Here is a 21,628-nt window from a genome sequence, read left to right on the forward strand (position 1 = left end):
GCATAGTTAGAAGTCTTTGACAAATAAAGATACGGTGTCCAGGGCTCTCTTAACCTGTTCATCATTCAGATGTCTTTTTCTGGTTTCTATGCAGTACCACCCTGAAATGTCAGCTTCTTTAATGTTGACACAATAAGAACTCAAAAAGCTCAAAAAAAAGGGGAACATAATCCTTAGTGAGGGATAAAGATATATCTAACTTTAAAAAATTTGAAATCAAGGGGCATGCCTTGGCTGTCTCCCATGCTTACATCATGGAAAAAGCCCAAAGCAAATTCATCAGCTTCCCTACCCATCTGCAGAATCTTATTTTTCATAGGTGGGAGGCATGGGTGCATTGTATATTCCAGTCAGTTCCTTAATTTGAATTTTTTAGGAGGAGAAGGGCAGAAACACATTCAGCCAGAACATCATTATAATAGTTTATTACACTGCATTACTGTGTTAGTATTTGCTGCTTACTTTTCTCCTGTTTGTCTCTCCCATTCAATCTGTATCATGTTGCTGTACCCAGTAGTACAGGAGACCTGCGTATTTGATGGGAGATCCAGCTTGTGGTGGTGGAGTGGAAAAAGCCTCCAGTGCGAAGGTCTGCAACTCAATTGATATCCTAGTTAGACAAGCATTTCTTCTGGCAGCTGTGCTAGCTTCCTTGCTGTTTTGTTTTCTAACTCTACCACCTTAGTTGTGCTGGCATAGGTGTTGTGACTGACTGGCAAACTCAGTCCAAGTTAAAATGAATGACGGTTTTAGTGTCGTTTTTAACCCACATCAGTTCTGCAGCTTTGTTAGCTGCATCGTCTTGCAGACTAACACAACTGAGAAGACCGGGGGAAGAAAGGAAATGACTGTGCTGGCACTGCAGTGTTACTGCACCACCAGGGAATAGCATATTAAAGCCTTATTTATGAGCATCCCTCATCATCCACTGCAGCATTCCTGGTTTCCAGACATTTGTTAAGAACGATATTGCATGTCTTGGAAAAGGGCAAGGGACTTCTCAGTCTAACAGCAGTCGCTGAGATGACTAACTTGTAGCCATGATTCCACCCATTCACCTTCATCTCTGTCCTCCAGGTCTCTTCCCCTTTTTCAGACCCTCCTTATTTTGACCCAGTATCTGGATGAAAGGTAGCTGTGGCCAGTCTGGAGTGAAGCTGGTCTACATGATACTGATTCTGACTATCAGAAGTTGAACCCACTGCTTTCCAACTGTTGAATGGGCCAGATAAGCTTTATTGCTTCTTGGGTTCCTCCTAAACCAAGCAGATAGGTTGAATAATTATAGGGGAATGGGTATGTGGTAGGGCTGTTCCTAATGTATCTACTGCTATCTGTAAAGGAGAATGCAAATGTATTATACAGGAAACTTCTTTTATCTACTGGGTTTTTCTTTTAAAATAGGTTCTTATGATGGTATAATACAGTGGTAGCAGGTTGGTCACACAAATTCTGTGGAAGGAGTTTGTGAGCAGGACTCAAAACCATGCCAAGTAAATATTTTTGGTGTTATAGGAGTCTGCTTTATACCGCAATGGTTACATATCCAAATCTAATTTCTACATGTATACAGTAATATATGTGCTTTGAGGCAGTGAAACTTTTTGATATATAGAAGCAGACTGGAGTGCGCTGATTTCTAACATCAATTAGATAAATGTAGAAATGTATAAAATCATGCCTGATCTAGTGATAGAGCTGGAAAATAAGTACCATTTACCTTCCCCCCCACTTCCTTTCCTCTGCTGCATGCCTACATGCATTGTAGCAGGTGACAAGCCATAGTTTTTTTGTTAGTTAGTATGTGCCTCCCTTCTGAGAACTTGCAGAAAGTACCAAGAACTCAAAACTAAGGACCTGCAAATGTAAGCAGTATAAGAAAGAAGGTATATGGTACTGTGGTAATCAGACTAATTATAGCAGGCAAAAAATGCTTGATTGATGCCTGTTTTACCTGTGCAAAATACTCTTTATATCCTTGGATGACACACACATACGAAATAACATTTAAAAAACAATATGAATAACCCTTTGACATCTTCCTGAAAACACCTAGATCTATAGATGGCTTCAAGTCAACAGCACATCCTGCATTAGTGTTTAACCATACAAGTACTGGATCCAAGGAAGCTCTTAGACTTTGCAAGTGCAACTGAGGATAGGGGATCGTGAGTCCTGGATGTTAAGCTTCTGAAAAACTAAACATTGCCAACATTTAAAATACTGTTAAGTTTCTTTGGGAAGTGTACAGTAGGATCAGAAAATTGCTGATTCAACCAAGGAGACCGGAAAGCACAGCTGTACCAGCTCTGCTCTGACAGTACTGTCAGCATGCGCTTGAAGGTTCCCAGTGGAATTGCGTGTGGGTGCGGAGAGGGGCTCTGGGTGGCAGATCTGTGTATGGCTTAAGTGTGAAAGATGCTGAGGCACTTCCGTGAATGTGTTGCTTGAGTTGATGGTATTTCTGGGCTTGCAAGGTGACTAAATCCTAGGCACCAGAATAATGTGTTTTCAGGCAATAGTTTCAAGACATACTTGTTGCTGGGCTTCAGTGGCAGAGTTCGCGTTCAGCTGAATCAGTTCCCCAATCTAGTTGATCATGTGAAGTACAAATGTGCTTGCTGGGTCAGTGCAGGAGAGAGAAAGTAGCATGCTAATGAGAAAAAGAGGGATGTGGGCTTTTCTCTTTCAATGTCAGGTGTAGTGTCATCAGAGGACAACCCACATTTTGATGTTGTAGCGGCATTCTAGAATTTTCCTTTATGAAAGTTGTACATTGATTTGCATCAGAGCTTTGTAGTTTACTTTTGTTCAGCTTTTCATTTAAGCTCCCCATATAAATATCTCATTAGGAGTTATAAAACTTGATCTATAAATAACGTTTGACATATTTGAAGTGCTTCACAAACATTAACACAGTGTCCTTATGTCAGAGGTGCTACTGAAATGAGTTTTTTCTAGTGCAAGACACTTTCTCCTTCCTACTAAATAGGGAAATTAGGTTTGTAGTCACACTGGGAGTGTATTTTTTCAACTTCCATTTATTCATAGTAGCACATCAGCTTTGTTAATTTACAAGCAAGCAATTCATTTTCACTCATTTACAGAAACACAGGGTATTATTGATATATACTGGGAGAGCCTAGGGTATCCTGTGCCTTTCTGCCTTTCTCTGGTCTGTGTTGATTTTTCAACAGCCTCCTAAATACATTGTACTGTAAATTCTGTTTCTGGACACATTCTCCTAATTTAGGACAACCTTTAATCTATTTTTCAAAATAGCTGGGTTGAATATCTGTGGGTTCTTTAGACAGATGAGTAAAAATTAGTGCTATCCCGCTTTCTAGCTGTTGAAAAAACTTTTTCCCCGCCTTCCCTCTGGGTTAAAGGGAGGGAAAGGTGACCTACCACTTACCTGTTACTGATAGGAACTTCCTCTAAGGGCTTCCCATTCTCTTCGGCTCAGCTGTGCTAGCCTATTTTATGTTTGGGTTGTAAATGTTAGCTCTGGAAACCAAATTAAGGTCATTGTGATTATAGTAAACAGTATCCAACTGGCATATGGTTGTGTGACTTTCTTACAGTTGTAGGATATTTATGGGAATAACAATAGACACATGAAAACTCTTCACAGAAATTTATATTCCTGTAGGTATCCTGTGTACAGCCAAACACACTTTTTTTACACAAAGTGAAATCTTGTTCTGAAGTAGGTTACTGCTGGAGTCAAGCTCTCCTATGAGTTTTTCTAGCTGTGATTAATTTGAGGTCACAAGCTTGTAAGTAGTTCAGGTTGAAACTTCAGTGTTCTTTGCCTGTTTATTTTCCAGTCAAGAATGCATCTGAGGAGCTTCCTGAGCTAAAAGGCTGGTTGTAGTAGAGTCTGGAGAGATTTCAGATTTCTTTGGCTTGCTTCCAGTTAAAAGATTGTCCTGACATCTCAGCAGGATATCTTCGTCATTATTGTGCAGTGGTTAAGCAGATAAATTGTTTGTCTGGAAACTTCTGATTAAGCATTCTGATCACTACCACAAAGAACATCAGGCATGCTTCTGGCAAGGCTCCTAACTTTGCGACCATGAAAGACAGAGAAGCTGTCGCCCATCCTGGAGTGATGGCAGTGGCTTTGTTTGACACTCCAAGCATCTCCACTTGGTCTGTGGAGGCTGTCCAGGACCTGAGGAGACTCAACATGTTGTTTACTACCCCACTGGAGTTAAATACACTGACCCGGTTATGGCTGTGGTGCCAGTGCAAGTCTTGGAGACTAACCTTGTACCGTTTGGAAATAGCAGCCTAATAAAACAAACCGTGTCCTAGTGTGTGGGAACTTACTATATACTGTTTATATGCTCTGCTTCTTCCGGTACGTGTTTGTGTTGCTGCATGAACCACACTGTTGTGGTGCTGGTTTATTTTGATAGAAGGTGTGGCTCTAAATGTCTTAAAATCCAATTTCTCTGGTTTCTTAGTAAAAAAATAAATAAGCAAACAGATGTTTTGCTTGAGAGGCTTCCTCTGCAGACCAGCCATTTTGCATGTCTTAATCACTGCATTTCTGTATTTCTTCATTTTTTGATCCTGGCTATGGTCTGTTAGCATCTGGAATGAGCTCCGCAGCATTCCTAAACAAAAGAGAAGCCACTTAACGTTTGTTTTGCATAAAGCATCACTTCTTTTTTGGGTGTACATAAGTTTTTAGAATGTATTTTCAAATACTTGCACTTGACGTCCATTGCACCAAGGCTGTTACCACCTTAATGTTGAAGTTGACTTTTTCTTGAGTTGCAGTATGTAGTAATTGTTGCTAATAATTATCTTGGGGTGATACCAACTACCTGGCCAGAGCAGGTGGGATACCTTTCTTACATGATTTAGAAAATAAATTTACTTTTTTATTATTATTTACTTTTGGTTCCGTGATAGGTTTAGAATTGATCGGTGATATAGGAAGGATAGAGGCTTAAAAATCTCACTCGCTTTTGGTGGGAATTAAGGCATATGATTTCTTCAGTTCTTTTGAAACCCCAGCCTGAATGTTAAAGAGGCTCTGAGATGCCTGGCTTGATTCTTTCCTGAGTCAATACTAATGGTTTCAGCTGAGCCTTATACATCAGTTTTCTTGGTAGTTCATGGTCGTAGATAATTTTTGGCATAATATTTTTTCTTTTCAAAGCCATGTCTTAACACAGCATCTTAACCATCGATTAAGAACATGCACCCCCATTTTCATTATCAACTGACAGTGTCAGAGACACGGAAAAGGGTGGATTTCCAAAAACAAACACTGCATGTTATGTACTCTGTGCAGAGTGCAGGAAGAGATGAAAATGAATTAATCTCTTCTGTTTGCATGCACATAGAAAAGCTGGCAGTGTTCACTTCAGAGCAGAGCGTGACTGCCAGAATGTTAGGCTTTACTAAGCAGAGATTGTCCTTTGGGTAAAGGAGAGGTTAAATGTGCCTCTGTCACTTCTGAGAGTACTTCGTGGTTGTTATGTGTTTCCTGGGATACAGGCAACTGTACTCCTTTGCAGTATTTGATACAAAGACCCTTAAATACAGGCAAGAAACAAACAAGCAGTTTTTATAAGCTGTGCTCAATATGTTTAATTAAAATTTAAAAGCATTCACTGACCTGACAATAGACCTTTGGAACTTGCTGGGGAAGGTTGCAAAAACTTAACTGTTTTAAGAGGAGACAGGATGAGTACCTGGAAGAGTTTCATTGAAGGTTGACTAGTGACAGAAACAATGCTTGGGTCAGGAAATATAATTGGATAAAAATAGAGGCTAGGAGAGCACGTAGGGGAAGTGTCGCATGGGGAAAGTGTCACATGTGCTTGCCTGGTGGTGTCTCTTTGCGTGGTGTCACATTTTGCCCAGTATCCATCTGTGACCACTGTAGTTTTTCCTTCAGTTGTTTTACCAACATACCTGCAGGGAGATTTGCATCAGATATTTGTCCCAGCCACTTGAGTGCCTTCTGGTTGTCAGGACTCAGCTGTTGCTGGTTATTCTGTGTGGTGCTGCCAGCTGGTAGTGCCACTTGAAAACTTTGATTTGCCAGTGTGTTTTGAAGTCTCCCTCCCACATGCTAGTCCTCCGCAAGCATCCTGCATGCTTTGTTGTTTGTGTCCATTGTACTTCAAGTTTGGGCTTGCCATCCACTTAGCAGTGGAGGGCCAACTCCTGGGCATGGAAGAAGATGAGGGTATTGGGAGACACTACTGGTACTGAAGCATATGATGCTCCTGAGGAGGTTCATGCCACTGCTGTTGGAGACAGGCTGCTGGGCTTGATGGAACCTCTTCTGACTCAGACTCCATGAACTTAACAGGGCTTGTGTTATCCTCTTGTAGGCTTGAAAGGTTTTGTTTGGGTTTTTGTTTGTTTTATTATATTTATTTTTTTTACTTTTCACCATGCACTGTATTGCTTCTGGAGGATTATTTAAAGGTTGCAGTTCGGTAAGATATGTGAGCTGAGCTAACAGCTCAGTATCACCTCACCAAAAGCATGATTCCACTCCCACACGTGTCAGCTTCCCCCTCTATTCAAATTCAGTGCTTCCATAATTCTCGTTCTGCAGTTAGTTTTTTTTCTTGCTTAATTTACAGAATCAGGGTCTTACATGATTTCTCGGGGATATAAAACAATAAATTTTGTGAAAACAATGTCATCCTGTAAAAAAAACTTTTGCTCTGGCTCCTGTAGTACTTACCACTGGCTATGTGTTGATGTTTTCTGAAATTCTGAGCAAGAATTGGCAGCTTGTGCTTCTGTGTGTGTATATATGTGCATGTGTATGTGTATATATCTATATGCACACTCACACACGAGCATTTTCAGTAGGAAACTTTCAGACCATTGCAGGATCAGAAGCGAAGGACTATGAATTCCTGAAAGAAGTGTCTGGGAGCAGAGATAGCCCATGCTCCTGCTGAGCATTAAACTCTACCGGCAGGCATCTGCTGCCTTGCAGAGACAAGCCTTCCCTTCTACCCGGTTGTGAGGCAGCAACTCTGATCTCCTGCTGACTTTCTAATCTGGATAAGAGCAGGACAGCCTGGCACACTGCGCCTGAAAGGTTGCTAATCTGTGATCTACTAACACATTTGAATTCTAGTTACCGCCCGTTAGACTTTCCTAACATGTAATGTGGAAGGGAAATGGCAGTCTGTTCTGGTTTTTTTGAAAAGTTCTTTTCTTCGTTAAGAGATGCTCAGACTGAAATTTACCTCAAGACAAACAAGCAGACATTTGTTTTGTTTGAGAATCTTCCCAAATAATTGTCTCTTGACTCATTTATAAGGGATCTGTGTTGAATCTCAGGAGAGAATGAGTGGGGGGGAGAGGGGGAAGGAAACCAAGAAGTTGTGACTGTGACCTACCAAATCCTGGCTGTTGGGGCACTAAATCGGATAAAAGTCTAAGATGATTTTCCAGTTGTAGATGAAGAGTGACGTTTAAAGTCTGCTAGTGTTTTCATTTTGTTGGGTGTTTGGGGTGTGTGGTGGTTTTTTTTTTAAAAAAAATAGCAAATTGCTTTCATCCACTAATAACGCTTTTTATATTTTGGCTTTTATGTTACTCTGTTTTACATAGAGGAAAGAGTGGCTTAATTCTGGCAAGGTGCATGGAGATGCATTTACTGATGTTTTGTGAAGCCGTGCTAGTAAAACTTCAGAAGTTGTAAATGATTAAAATATAGCTTACAATTGAACGTGTTTAGTATTCTTAATAAAAGTGATACCTGATTTATTGCTTAGTATTTTATGTAGGGTATTATAATATTTAAAATATATATATGTTGTATTTTACGGCTTGTAAGGAGTGTATGTTTCTCTGTTTTAGGGCATAATTCAGAAGATTGTGGACAGTCATAAAGTGAAAAATGTGGCCTGCTATGGGTTACGGCTCAGTCATCTGCAGTCTGAGGAGGTTCACTGGCTACACCTGGACATGGGGGTGTCCAATGTGAGAGAGAAATTTGAACTAGCCCACCCTCCAGAAGAATGGAAGTAAGAGTGTAAATCTATTCAGTGTGAAAATAGTCATACAAGTCTTTTTGCCTTGTCTTTAAAAATGCCTTTACGAAGGAAGATCGTCTTGTGGTGGAACAGAGGTGATGAAATGGCGTGGGAGGGGGGAAACAACCACAAAACTTTTCACAAAGAGCTGTAAGCAGTGTTTGTTTTTGCTTTAAGGTTTTTTTGGTGTAAGGGGTTTCCTGCAAACTGAAGAGAACAGACATGTGTAACCTGGGATGTAGAGGAGGCGCAAAACAGGAGCAGAAATCTCCTATTTGTTTGTCCTGAAAATATGCAATACTTGTGGTATGCCTAGTAAACCAGCACCATCTCAGGTTTTCTCATCCTTAAAAGTTTTAGGACAGGAATGCTATTCCTATCTGTGGTATAATCACACTGCTGCAATTTTAAAAGGATAAATCTTGTTATTTAAATAAAACCAAGAAGACATTGTTAAGTCCTGGCGGTATTTTAAAATAGACTAGGTAGGAGAGAGGTGATTTGGAAAGAGTGAAATGCAGTGAATAGATCAGTTTATCCCTCTGTTGTAAAAATTTTCAGTTGTAAAACTATATTGGGTAATGAATTGAGGGCCAGAGTGACAAGTGACACTTGCCTTTCTTCTAACTGGGATCTTTTCCAGTTGTACTAGGAGAAATGAACAATAGAAAGGTAACCGGAGAATTTTGGGGTTGTTTTTGTAGCCTAGGTGCATTTGCTGAGATATTTTTATGATACCGGTTAGCTGGCTGAAAGTAGCGGTATGACCTACGTTCTGATGAAGGTTGAGTTTTCTTCAGCTTTTTAGCAGAGTAAGCTGATGGTGTATGCTTAGGAGAGGATGTGAGCTGGAGAGGAGTGAGGGAAAGACTGTCCATTTCCCTGGTGGGGAAGACACGAGGAAACTAACATTTATTAGTAGAAAGACACAGTAGTCTACTAGAGAAGATGCGGAGCTCAGTGTTTTCAAATTTCATTAAACTAAGTATAGTACTAAAGTCGTGTGGGAACACAAAACAGTAGATTACTGTGATTACTAGTTCATTACAGGGGGTTTGTGCATGTCTTTTTACGGTTTATATTCGTAACAGCAATTTGTGCAGAAGTTGCTAGGTATTTTAAAGGCTATACATATCTTCTGCAAAATTATTGTAAATATATTTAATTTCTTGCAAATGGAGTTGTGACATACTAGCAAATGCCAAGTTGGCAATCTTCAGTTTATAAATTTTATTTAGGGACCTGATTTTAACAAATGCAACAAATTCAAACAAATTAGGAATGTTTAAAACTTAAGTTTCAGAAATGTTGCACATTCTCTTCTATGCATGTTACCTTTTAGTGTTTCTAGGATGTGCATCAATATTTTCGCTTTTGTATGTCACATAAAATTTTTCATCGACAATACTGTGAAATCACAGTTTAGGAAGTAGGGGTTTCCTGAATCTTCTCCATGATAGTAGTGCTGCATATAAGATGTGAATAATTGATGCTGTGGAAATTTGTTACATAGTATACAAGTGTCAGTTCAGTTTTTATTAGGTGGTACAACTTGCACTGTACATATTGCAGAACAAAGTTAATTAGTTTTAAAAGCAGAAGTAGATACTGTTTTGAAGTTTGTGGAAAGGAATTGTATAAAATACCCATGGAAGAGCTATGATAAGATGTAAATTATTCAATACCTTTCCAGAGTGTCATTTAATGTTTTATTGAATACATGCTGCCTGACATACCTTTTAAACCCATAGAGATTTGCTATGCATAATCAAAACGCTGCTGTCATACTTGTAATACCATAACACAAAGTGTTTAAGATCACATGACAGTACTTGTAAAAATATTTAGATTAGTAAAGCGGGAGAAGTCTTGGAGTGGTTCTTAAATTAAAAGCTTCCTATAGTGTTAATAAACCAGTAATTGCCTCTCATTTGATTAATTTTATTTTAATCGTCTAAATTGAAAGGGCTGTATGTCCACAGTGTTCAGAAATTAGATCTCAGATGTTTTCCTGGACTAATCCAGATACTAGAAGTTACATTGATTGTCAGTAGGTTAGACGCAAAAGTTACCAGAATAAAGTCAGTCTCCTGTATATGCAGCCTTTGTTTGGTGCTGTACTTGTTTATAATCCTGCAGAGAAAGTGCTAGTGAAGGGGAGAAATAGGGCTATGACTCTGGTCAGATGGTATAGCTGCAGTTAGAGCTTAGGAAGGATGAATAATAGTGGACTTCAGGGCAAGGTCACCCAAAATTCTGTCACTTCAAATTTTCTTCCCAGCAGTTCAGTTGCAGGAGACACACAGTTTAGCTTTGCCAAACTGCCAGTGGATAACTTCAGTTATGTTGCAGAAGATGAACAGGAAATAATTGTTTACTGGAAGTCTTTTTCTCATCCTCACATTTGCTTTTATATAGTTCCCTGACCACCTTCTTGTGATAAAAAGCTTTGTATTTTGCATGAGATAGCAGAAGGTTTGAACTATCTCCTGGTGGTTTTGCTTGTTTGTTTTAAATAAAAATCAGTAAAGACCTAATACTCTGTTTTTTTTCCTACAAAGTAAAATTGATGCTAAAGGTCAGATAGAAGCCTTGTATTGACTGTGCCTGTATCTTCACTGTACGTTTACTTTAAGAACATTCATGCTAGTTAACTCTATCAAATCAAATATCCTTTTTCCATTTTATTTTATTGTCTGGCAATGAAGATAATTCCTTCCAGCACCAGAAAATTCCAAATGCGTCTAAATCATGGTGCCAAAAGTGATCAGAGTTGTAATTACTGGAACGGCTTGCTTATTTGTAGTAGATTGTTCAGGAAATAAGTATTTTAGTCTGCTGTGGTTTATGTCATGTTGGGTAATACAGTCTTATTTCTTTGAGTTACGCAGGATTTAGCACTACGAAAGCATTGTATAATTTGAGTGTAATTCCATGCAGTTGTTTTGGAATAACTGTAGTCTTCCAAATGCAGTCTGAGAGCTTTATTCATTACTGAATTCCAGTAACACTGCTGCTGTTAGATTTATCTTACAGTAGCATAAATTGTTAATTGTTCCTTAAGGATTTACCTGGGCATGGGAGATGATCCCAGATGGCAGGTGAAATACAAACAAACAAAATCCTAGGGCTTTTTAATGGGAAGGCAATAAAGACTGGAGTGGATTTGTTTGCATCCGGTTTCTTGGGGTTTATGCTAGCAAGGCATATGTTTAAACTTACTTTTTAATGAAGAAATTCCTCTTGACTTTTAGTAGTATTATTAGTTTTAGTGTATGGATGTTTCCAAGGGCATGAAGGAGAAAGGTGAAGGAGCCTTCCTCCCTTAACCTTCATCTTTACCTCTGTTACAGCTAGGTGAACTAGGGTTAGCAGGATGTGGGACTCTTAAATCACAGATAGCATCAACCCTCATCATTTTTTGTTACACTGAGCTTTAAACAGCCGTCAACAGCAGCTATACTTTCTGTCTCTAAAAATGGTATGTGTCAAAGCACTGTTCCGTTTGCCGGTCTTTTTTGTCCCACAAGGGAAATACCAAGAGGTTCAAGTAACAAACTGTATGTGTTGGAACACACTGTTCCCAACAGGGTACACACCTTCTGGTGTTATAGTTAAGGTTTGTAGGTAAAGCAGGTCCTTGTAACCAGGTGTCATTTATGCTTTGGCACTAACAGGTAGAAGATGCCCCAAAGGAAGCTGCAGTTCTTAGTGGTTCTGTACTATAAGTTTTGATATGTGCAATACAAATGCCTTGGTACTGACACAAAGCCCAGACCACCTGTAGAATGACTTAATGAGTTGACTAAGTTGATCTAATGGCTCTGTACCTCTCCTCTCCAGTGTCTGCCATCTCCCCTCTTGCTTCGTTATCCAGTCCTTTTCCTTTTTTTTCTGTGAGCCTTAATGCTTATCTAATCCTTCAGTGAGCTGATTCAGTTCATTAAATTCATACAAGGCTCCTCCTTTGTCTGCCCTTTTTGTTCCCATTTTCTCCTTTCTGGTTATTTATTTGTTGATCTGAACTGAATCAGAACATTTTGGAAGCCACCTGTGGGTGGGACTGGTGAGGGAGGTTATTTCTTTCAGTGCGACAAAACGTTAAGGAGTAGATCATCCTTGCTTTTTTTGGCTCCAACAACTGCCCAGGTAGTGCCTGTTACTCATAAGAAACCTCCTAGAACAGCTCAGTAGTGTATGCAACGCTGTGGACAGTCACTTCACTGTACAGCTTGTTAACTGTTAATGCCCACCTCTCTGCAGATCTGAGTGGAGGCCCATAGTGTCTGTTAGAGTGCTTCTGTACCCCAGTATAGCTGCAGACTCAAAGTATAGAATAGTGGTGTTCCAGGTGATCGTCAGCTGGGATACTTGCTCTGAAAGCAGACCTTGTTCGTGAGAAAGAGACTCATCCTTATCTGTGATTCTGTGATCAGATGGCTGCATTCCAAAGACAGTAGATATAGAGGATATTGAAAATGAAGCCCGTCCTAGAGTTGGCCTTTGGAAGTCAGCTTCTTCGTTCCCCTAGGCGTAGTCGGAGATTAGGTTATAAATAGGTAATGAAGGTCACTCTCAGTCACTGTCCCAGCCAAGCTGTTTTGCCTTACCTGATTTTCTTATAAGATCCTATTACAAAAAGCAATACTTCTCATGGCTTCTCAGTTAAGAAGACAAGTCCCTGTAAAATAGAGGTTGGTTTTTTTTTCTTTTTTTTTTTAATCTCAGTGAGTAAAGGTGGTCTACATCTTAGAATCACGTGATCATAGAATCATTTAGGTTGGAAAAGACCTTTAAGATCATTGAGTCAAACTGTAAACCTAGCAGTGCAAAGTCCACCACTAAACCATGTCCCTAAGCACCACATCTGCACAATCTTTTCAATACCTCCAGGGATGGTCACACAACTGCTTCCCTGAGCAGCCTGTTCCAATGCTTGACAGCCCTTTTGGTGAAGAAATGTTTCCTAATTCCCCTGGCCCAACTTGAGGCCGTTTCCTGTTGTTCTTATCACTTGTTACCTGGGCAAAGAGACCGTCACCCACATCACTACAACCTCCTTTCAAGTAGTTGTAAAGAGCAACAAGGTGTGTGTCATCGTCCCCCTCCTCATCCCTTCTCTCCAGCCTCCTTTTCTCCAGGCTAAACAACCCCAGCTCCCTCAGCGGCTCCTCATAGGACTTGTTCTCTAGACCCTTCACCAGTTTCATTGCCCTTCTTTGGACGTGCTGCAGCACCTCAGTGTCCCTCTTGTAGTGAGGGGTACAAACTATTTGAGTAGTTCAAGTATATCTTGGCCTAGCTCAAGGTGAGACAGTATGTATGCTGCTGAATGAGGGTCTGAAATCAGTTCCATACACATTTTTTTCAGGCCTGAATGTCTCTGATTTTGGCTTGTAGGGTGACTTAAAACATAGGAGAAGAAGGGGTGTGGAGTGACTACCAGTAGTTAGACAATATTTGTTTATAATTTGTATAGTGTGAAAATTCAACCCCATCTTCAGTATCTGTTTTTAAAATAAGATGTCTTAACCATCTGAATTGAATCATAACATTTCTCTTCCAGGATTTAGAAGGTCCCCTTGGTCAGGTACTTGATACCCCTGTGGTGGGTTGACTTTGGCTGGCTGCCAGACCCCCACCCAGCCCCTCTCCTATTCCTTTTCCTCAACAGGACAGAGGGAGAAAATGGGATGAGAAAACTTGTGTATCAACGACAAAGACAGATCACTTACCAAGTATGGTCACAGGCAAAACACCCAAATTCAGGAACATAAACTTAATGTATTGCGAGCTAAAGTAGATTCAGGTAGTGAGAGAAAAATACAAACATTAAAAAAGACACCTTTTTCCTCAGCTTCTTCCCGGATCCCAGCTGCCCCCCCGGCTCCCGGCCCCTCTGCCCCCGCGGGCCGTGCCGTGCCGTGCTGTGTGTCAGCCCGTGCCAGCCCCTCAGCCCCGCTCCCGCCTCCTGCCCCGTCTCCCTGCGCCAGCGCGGGCCCTGCCCCGGGCTGCGGCCCTTCAGGGACCCGCTGCTCCCGCCGGGGCTCGCCAGGGCCGCAGCTCCTGCAGGACAGAGCCCCCAGCTGCGGCCTGGGGCCCTCCCCGGGCTGCAGGCTGGGGTTCTGCCCCGGCGGGGGCTCGCCAGGGCTGCAGGGGAGCCCTGCTCCGGGCCTGCGGCACCTCCTGCCCTCCTCCTGCTGCGGGCTGGGGCTGCCGCTGCTGCCGCTGCCCCCTGGGCTGCCTCCTCCTCGGCCTGGGCCGCCCGTGGCCCTTGCGGAAACCTGTGTCCCCGCTCCCCGGCGCCCCCGGCTTGGCTGAGGGGCTCAGCTGTGCCCTGCGGGGGGGCGCTGGGGCCGGACCGGGGCAGCCCTGGCCCGCAGAGGCCACCCTGCTGCCGGGGCACGGGCACCCAGTACAGCAGGTACACTCAGTCTTCTTTGCTTTGAAATCACTGAAAACATATTGTCCATTACGTGTCCTTAGAAGCACTGTGGGCTGGTATTGTGTCTTGTACACAAATCATGTATGTAGACGTTCATTCAGGTAAGGCTGTAGCTTTGCACCCAAGAAAGTGAGTGTGGCCTGTGTTGGTTTGCAAGAATACAAACTTTCCTTGGTTGACTTAACTGTCTTGGTTTATAAATTCTTATTTGTGCTGCTAATACCCTTGAGTTGCATGTCAGCTTCTGCTATGTGTTTGCCAGTCCCTTGGAAAGATTAATGAGAACAATAATAAAAAAGGTGCCACATTTTGTATTAACAGCCAGTGATCTGACAAAGTGCAGCTCCAATGGGAAAGGATGAAATTGTGTTTTAATTAGCTAGGGGATACTGCAATGTGGATAATCAGTTACCCAGTCACCTTCAAGTGTCATGTCAGTCAACTTTTTCTTGCTCGAAGGTCCGATCTTCACTTTTTAATAATAGTTTTATTTTTTAAAATTTTTTTTTTCTTCCTGCTTACTGTTTCATGCAGCAAGGCTTAGAACTTGCTGCCACAGAGGAATCTGGATAGAAACAGATAAAGAATGAGGGGAGAATAGCAGGAGAAAGTGCATCTGGGAAATGATGAGGAATCAATAAGAACAGCTCAGAGAACAGAGGTGGTTTTAATCTTAAAATGCAGAAAGACAACTAAAATGCACTGTGTTATATTGCCCCAAACACTGCAAACAAGTAATTTTTTTACACAGACTTGTCTTATTCCTTATCAGTCTCTGCAGTGGTGTTCAGCAGTAGATTTGAGGGCATATGGCAGAAGCAGGCAATAGGGCAGGCTTTGCTTTTCTGCTTCTGGGCAGTGTGCTCACCCTGCATTCTCGCCTTTGCACTTAACACCTGCAGGTACTATTTGGCTTATATCTAAAATTTTACTGAAAAACTAGATAAATGCTATATATCATTAAATGTAAATGATGAACAGCAACAGAAGGTGACTGTGCCTTCCCAAATTAGATTTTTTGAGAGTTTATCTTAATTGTGACTTTGTATATTTTTTTGTATACCTACCTGTCTGTGTCATTGTATCAGAGAACAGTTTGGGTTAGGAAAGACCTTTAGGGATCATGTAGTCCAAGCCCCCTTCCATGAGTGGGGGCATCTTCCACCAGATCAGGTTGCTCAAGCTCCATCCAACCCTGACCTTGAACACTGCCAGGGATGTGGCATCCACAGCTTCTCCTGGCAACCTCTTCCAGTGTCTCACCACCCTCATGGTAACAAATTTCTTCCGTATGTCCAATTTGAATCTACGCTCCTTCAGGTGTTCTTCACCTCTCTTTTATATTCTACAGTCTGAAAACTCTTCTGAGGTTAAGAACATACTTTTGTGAACAAGAAGACTGAGCATACATTTTCCTTCATGAAATAAACTTCCCATACCATGAAAAATCTTCATTCCAAGTACTCCTAGTTTGTATACAGTGTGTGTGTGTGTTTACAGTTTCTAAATGTTTTCCTTACTTTAATGATTTCTAATGGGACAACGTATTTTCAATGATTTCAAAGCAAAGAATACTGCAACTTATGTTTGCAGTGGTATTGTAAGCAGGACTCCTAGTACCTTTTATAAAATCCCTGTATAAAACTTGTTACAGGTAGCCAGATCACTTGCTAAAAAGTTCTTGTCCTGCTGAAACCAACAGATTGAAATGTTGCAATATTTGTTGTTACTATCATGAGTAGATTGTTAAATATACTTTATTTGGGGAAGGGCTGTCAAGTGTTTTATACTTAGGATAAACGCTGTTGGCACACCCAAAGGGATGAGGGCATTTATTATCAGAATTTCAGTGCAGGAATGTGTTAGAGGAGGAAGCATGCAGTGTGTGTCAAATATTGTGGGCTGTTGCCCCAGGAAAAGCAGTAATACAGAATTTAGGGATTGGAAGCAGAAGTTCAGGGATTTAGAAGAGATAGACATTTGATGTAGGTCATCAATCAAAGCTAGTTCTGAACGTGGTGTACTGTTGACTTGAAAAATATGAATGTCACATTGAAAACTGTTTCATTCAGCTTTTGCATACATCTTGATGAAGAATAAGGAAGTAGGAAACCTTTTTACAGAGAAATCCCTTCAAACCCTTCAAAACGATTCAGAGGCGAATAGTACAGCACTTGATCAGAGAAGCAGTCGTGTTCCTTGACTAAGCTGTTGTTTTGTCTGCAGGATGTGGCTTCCTGGTGGGTAATACTGGTTGCCACTCTTACTTGAAGCAGTGGGATCTGTGTTTTTAAATACCATACTTGTGATAACCAAAGATAAAAGCTGTTGCTGGGGGTCATGTCAGTGGTTAGGGCAGATCATCTGCTGTCATCACCTGAGTGGGGCTTCCCTTCTGATGGATCTGGACCTGATAGCTTACCTGCTCCAAATCTTGATGCTTCAGTCCTCACTGAAGCTTTAAGAAGGCATTGCATTTGCTTCCATTACAAAGGTCTTTGGTAAACATCTTTATTCCAGTTTAGTTCTCTGGGTAGTCAAAAGAGGAAATTTTCCCTTAATTTTCTAGGTTTGTTTTGATTTTATCCTTATTTTTAAGAATGCTTGAAGATGTCTTATATTGGTGAGGAAATCTTGATTATTCTTTTTGTCTCACCGGCTCACTTGTCTCTTTTTCTTGCTTTTCAGATATGAATTGAGAATTCGGTATTTGCCAAAAGGATTTCTAAACCAGTTCACTGAGGACAAGCCAACTCTAAATTTTTTCTATCAACAGGTATGTTCAGTGCTACTACTTTTGCTGAATTTTCTGCATTTTGCATTTTTGCTGTTCTTGCTGAATTTGGAAACTTGTGAATTTGTTTATGCAAATAGCGTATTACAGTAGAAACAGAAATTAGTAAAATTTAAGGCTGCATGTATAAAGCAGAAAGGGCATGAAGCCCGTGGCATCTTTCTCCTTGATAATTGGTGAGGAATATTTTCCAAAGACGAGGTAATTCTGTGGTTGTCATCTTAACTTGGATAAAATTTACTATTGTTCAGCTGGCTTCTTGTAGTTACTTCACATATAATTAAATATCTGGATTTCTGTATTTTTGCATGCACAAATTTCACTACAACCATGGAATGTTTTTTCCACTTGTCATTTTCTGGATTTCAGTTTCTCTTACTGTTTAGCAAAACTGCCTAATAGTAAAAGTTTCTATAAGTTAAGCACCTAAATCTTCATTTTGTTCACTTAAATAATTTTAATCTGCTTGTAGACTGGCAAGGTGAAAGTAAAAATTCATGGGGATATCTTTTAGAGGTATCTGGACCAGAATGGTTATCATATCCCCTAAGAATCTATGCATCTGTGAAAATTAAACCCTGGAGTTATTTGCTGTATTCGGTGGGTCTTTTTCAGTGTCTGTATGGTACGTTGTTTATGTTCATAAACTGAAATATTGTTAGTGCTTAACAAACAGTTTGTGTTACTAATAGTGACAAATTGGTGAGCCAGGTATGTTTTTATGTTAAGTTTGAAGAAATACTTTATACTACTATATAGAGGATCAGTTTTAATCTAGATTAGAGGAGTCATTTTATGGAGTATTGTCATGATAGAGGTGGAATAAGGTAGGAGTGAGATAAGGAGGAGAGTGCTTGTGAAGTCAGCTGAAATGGCAGAGCTCAAGAACTGCATCATGAAAGCTCTGGAGTTTTGTTTTGAAATAGGAAAATTTTTTTACCTGATGCATTTTGTTATGTCAAAGAAACAACAATATGAAGTGCTGATAAAGTTACTCAAACCCCAAAGGCTTCTACCAGACAAAACTATTCCCATGGACTACTGTTGTTTTTATGTATCTGCCATATTCAAAAATATCCTTATCTTAGGTTGCTTGCTTGAGGCATACCATAATCCTTGAGCAACATCCCCTAAAATTAGGATATTACTGAGCTGGTCCAAAGCATGGCACACTTCTGCCCTTGTGAACAGACACATTTGCAGATGAAGAAGCAGGAAATAGTAATTCAGATTAAATTTTCTTTTTGAGTTTCTAAAAAGAGGAAAAGATAATACTCCCCTCTGTTCAATACTTCATCCAAAACAATATAGTATTAACATACTTGTTCTCATTTCTTAAATGTCTTCTATCCTTTATTGTATATGAACACATTCCTGTCTTAGGTAAATAACTTAATTTTTTTTAATACATGATGAATTTTTTGTATTGATACATGATGGAGTTGACTTCTGAGAAGACAGTTCTAGTGTAGCACTGATCCGTGCAGTATGCTTGCTTCAGCTTAAAAATGTCTGGATTTTGGTGACTTTTTAGTACTGCCAGGGTATTTTGTAGCAACAGCAAAGTCATTTTCCTTTTTACTTTAGCGGCAAGTGACTGTTTGTACTGGCTTTAAACTTAGAAGATTTGTGTTTCCCATGATGCAAAAGTGGATGGTGAGCTCCAAAATAATTTCCAGAACTCCATCATTTACCTATTCAACAGCTGGGAAGTCTACAGTGCCCCCTCATTTGTGCCTCAGAGAAATATTTATTACAAGCAAGGAATTTAAAATGCTAGTGAAATATTTTTAGCAATTTCTGGGAAACACGTTTTTACTAAATTTGGGGAAACAGAAAAATATACAGATGGCTCAGAATAGCAAGAAGGTTTATGAAGGTCATCAGGAACTGATATGCAAAGATTACAGTTGCGTGTATCTGACAATGCTCTGAATCCTAGTTCAGTTCTAATATGAAAATCAGACGTTGTCTCCTTGCTCAGCACACCATACCTTTTTTTTTTTTTTTCCCCTCTTCCCATTTCTTCTCCACTTTATGGTGAGGTATTTCTAAACCCAGTGCTTCAAAAGTCACAGTTCTTTGTTCTGGGATGCTGCAAGGTATTTGGATCTCCATTGTCACGGAAATACGGTGCACACCTTTCCAGAGCTGTCATTCTTTGTCCATGATTCTGTTTTGCTCTGTAAGTCTCACTTGGCCTCTTGAATAAATTAGGACAATTAGTTTTATCTCTGAGAGTGTTAACACAACCCCACTGACTTAGGAAAAGAAGGCAGGGAAAGAATTTGAGTAGTAACACTGCATCATAAAACAGAGCTACAACAGAGGAGGGTATGGAAAACCAAGGAAGGATGATTTTTCACAGTCTGTTCCTCTCTCATTGTCATTCCTGCAATATTTTACCATCCTCTTACTAAGCACAGCTCTCAGACACATTATGTTGTATATAGGCAAGAACAACAGAATGTACATAAATCGTGCATGCATACATAGATATCTTCAGCTTTCTGCACAGAAATAACTATGTTGGGAATAATGAACATAGGACCCACTTTAGTTTTTAAAAATATAACAGAATAATGCTTCTGTAATCAAACTGGTTTTTATGGATATGAAAGTCAAATACATTGTTGTCTGGTGTGTTATAAATGAGAAAAAAAATAATTTTGAGGACCAGATGCTGCCCGTGACTAAATCCTTCTTTTCAGGATGAGGTTGAGAACCTGTTACTAACTTGCTAACATCTAAGCACATGTTGTCTGACTTATTAAAAATGTAAAACATCAAATTAAAAAATTCACAGAGAAGGAAAAGAAATATGGTGACCTCAGTCACCCATGAATTGTCCCTGAATTTTAGAAAATATGATTATTTTCTTGACTTGAGTTGCAGAGCAGCATTATTGTTGAAAAAGAAGCTGAAAATTTGAGTAAGAGGCTGAATCCTCAAGTGATTGTAATCTTCCAGAAAAACACAGAACATTTGTAAGGATAACAAAATGTTACCTTAATCGCTGTCAACAGACACAGTTTATTCATACAGTTAACCCAAGCCACAATTACCAGGCTGTTAAACTGAAAACTGGCACACGTTTGTAACTTCACATGCATGACTACTCCCATTCACTTCAATGAGTGCATTGCCCTGTATAAATTGGTGCAAGCATTTAAGTCTTCTCAGCTTGGACTTAATATGTGAAATCTTTTGGATTTGTTCCCTTTTTTTTTTCCTCCTTGATTTTGCTATTTTAAGGATGCTGTGACATTTCTTTGTTTTGGATATATTTTTTTTTTAAGAGTATTGAACAAATCAAGAACCTATGACCAGAACTGTTTGTAGCTTGACATGCAGCCGTTTGTAATCGGTGCCGGTCATTCTGCCATCTGCAGTGGGCGTAAGCTGTCCTAATTGGAAGCAGGGCACTTAAAGAGACTTTTCATAGAAGTGCCCCTGGTTTACAATCTGTAGAGCAAAGGATTAAAATCAGTGTGTGTGTGAGGGGGGGACACCATGCAACTTGTTAGTAACATCTGAATTATTTATACTAATAGTGATACCACGGGGTTCGTTCAAAATATCTTATGTTTAGGGCTGTGCTTCAGGTTTGAGACTTGAGGTGGGGTAGAGCCTGATGCTTAGGCCATTCCTCTTGACCGGAGGAGTTGTGTGTTCAAGACATGTCATTTTACATCCCAGTTGAGAGCTGTGATCAACAGATTAATGTTAGAATTCTGTCTTTTATTACTTACCTGTTTGGAAGGTGTCAAAGGTAGCAGACGAGACAGGTCTTCAGAGGTGTCTCCTCTTCCCCCCCCCCCCCCCCCCCCTGAAGTGGAGCATTTAGGTGGTAATGCTGCATTGACTGCATTATTCCCTTGGGCCCAACTGCTTACAATTTCAGACAGATTAGGCAAATTGGATCCCACCCAGTGCTGTTTGAATTGTGAGGTTAAAGTATTCAGAAATGGGGAAATGCTCGATTTATGGTTGTCTGCACAGTTGGCAGATGCTTGCCTCATAGGTTTTATGTGCCAGCCTTCAGTTGTGTCCCCTGTTATTGTATACCCAAATCTGAACCAAAGTGAACTCTAATCCTGCCTGCAAAGCCTTAAACATGAAGTACACAGGATTGCTGAGTAAAAGTACTGTAATCTAATTTTTATCAATAAGTAACCTCTTTTTTTTTTCTTCTTTCTGTTGACTGTTTTGTGAATCTCAGAAGAATAAAGATCTGTCTCGTCTGAATTTTTACCATTTTTTAAGAAAACTTCTGAGCAAACAAGCTTAAAGGTATGAAAGGAGGAATAAAAATTAGGTTTTTGAGTAATGAAAATTAGATTTCACATTTTTCTT

At 40.1% G+C, this 21,628-nt stretch overlaps 1 protein-coding gene across 9 annotated transcripts in view; it reads left to right on the forward strand.

Moving 5' to 3' along the window:
• The window catches only part of PTK2 (protein tyrosine kinase 2), a 223,860-nt gene that overhangs the window by 96,206 nt on the left and 106,026 nt on the right, over positions 1-21,628 (forward strand). For all 9 annotated transcript variants that reach the window (XM_055703764.1, XM_055703765.1, XM_027809156.2 and 6 more), the window contains 2 exons: positions 7,858-8,024; positions 17,167-17,254. In XM_055703764.1, the coding sequence (XP_055559739.1) occupies positions 7,858-8,024; positions 17,167-17,254 (255 nt within the window). The remainder of the gene's footprint in view (positions 1-7,857; positions 8,025-17,166; positions 17,255-21,628) is intronic.

The sequence above is a fragment of the Falco cherrug genome, chromosome 3 (assembly GCF_023634085.1).
Source record: "Falco cherrug isolate bFalChe1 chromosome 3, bFalChe1.pri, whole genome shotgun sequence".
NCBI lineage: Eukaryota > Metazoa > Chordata > Aves > Falconiformes > Falconidae > Falco > Falco cherrug.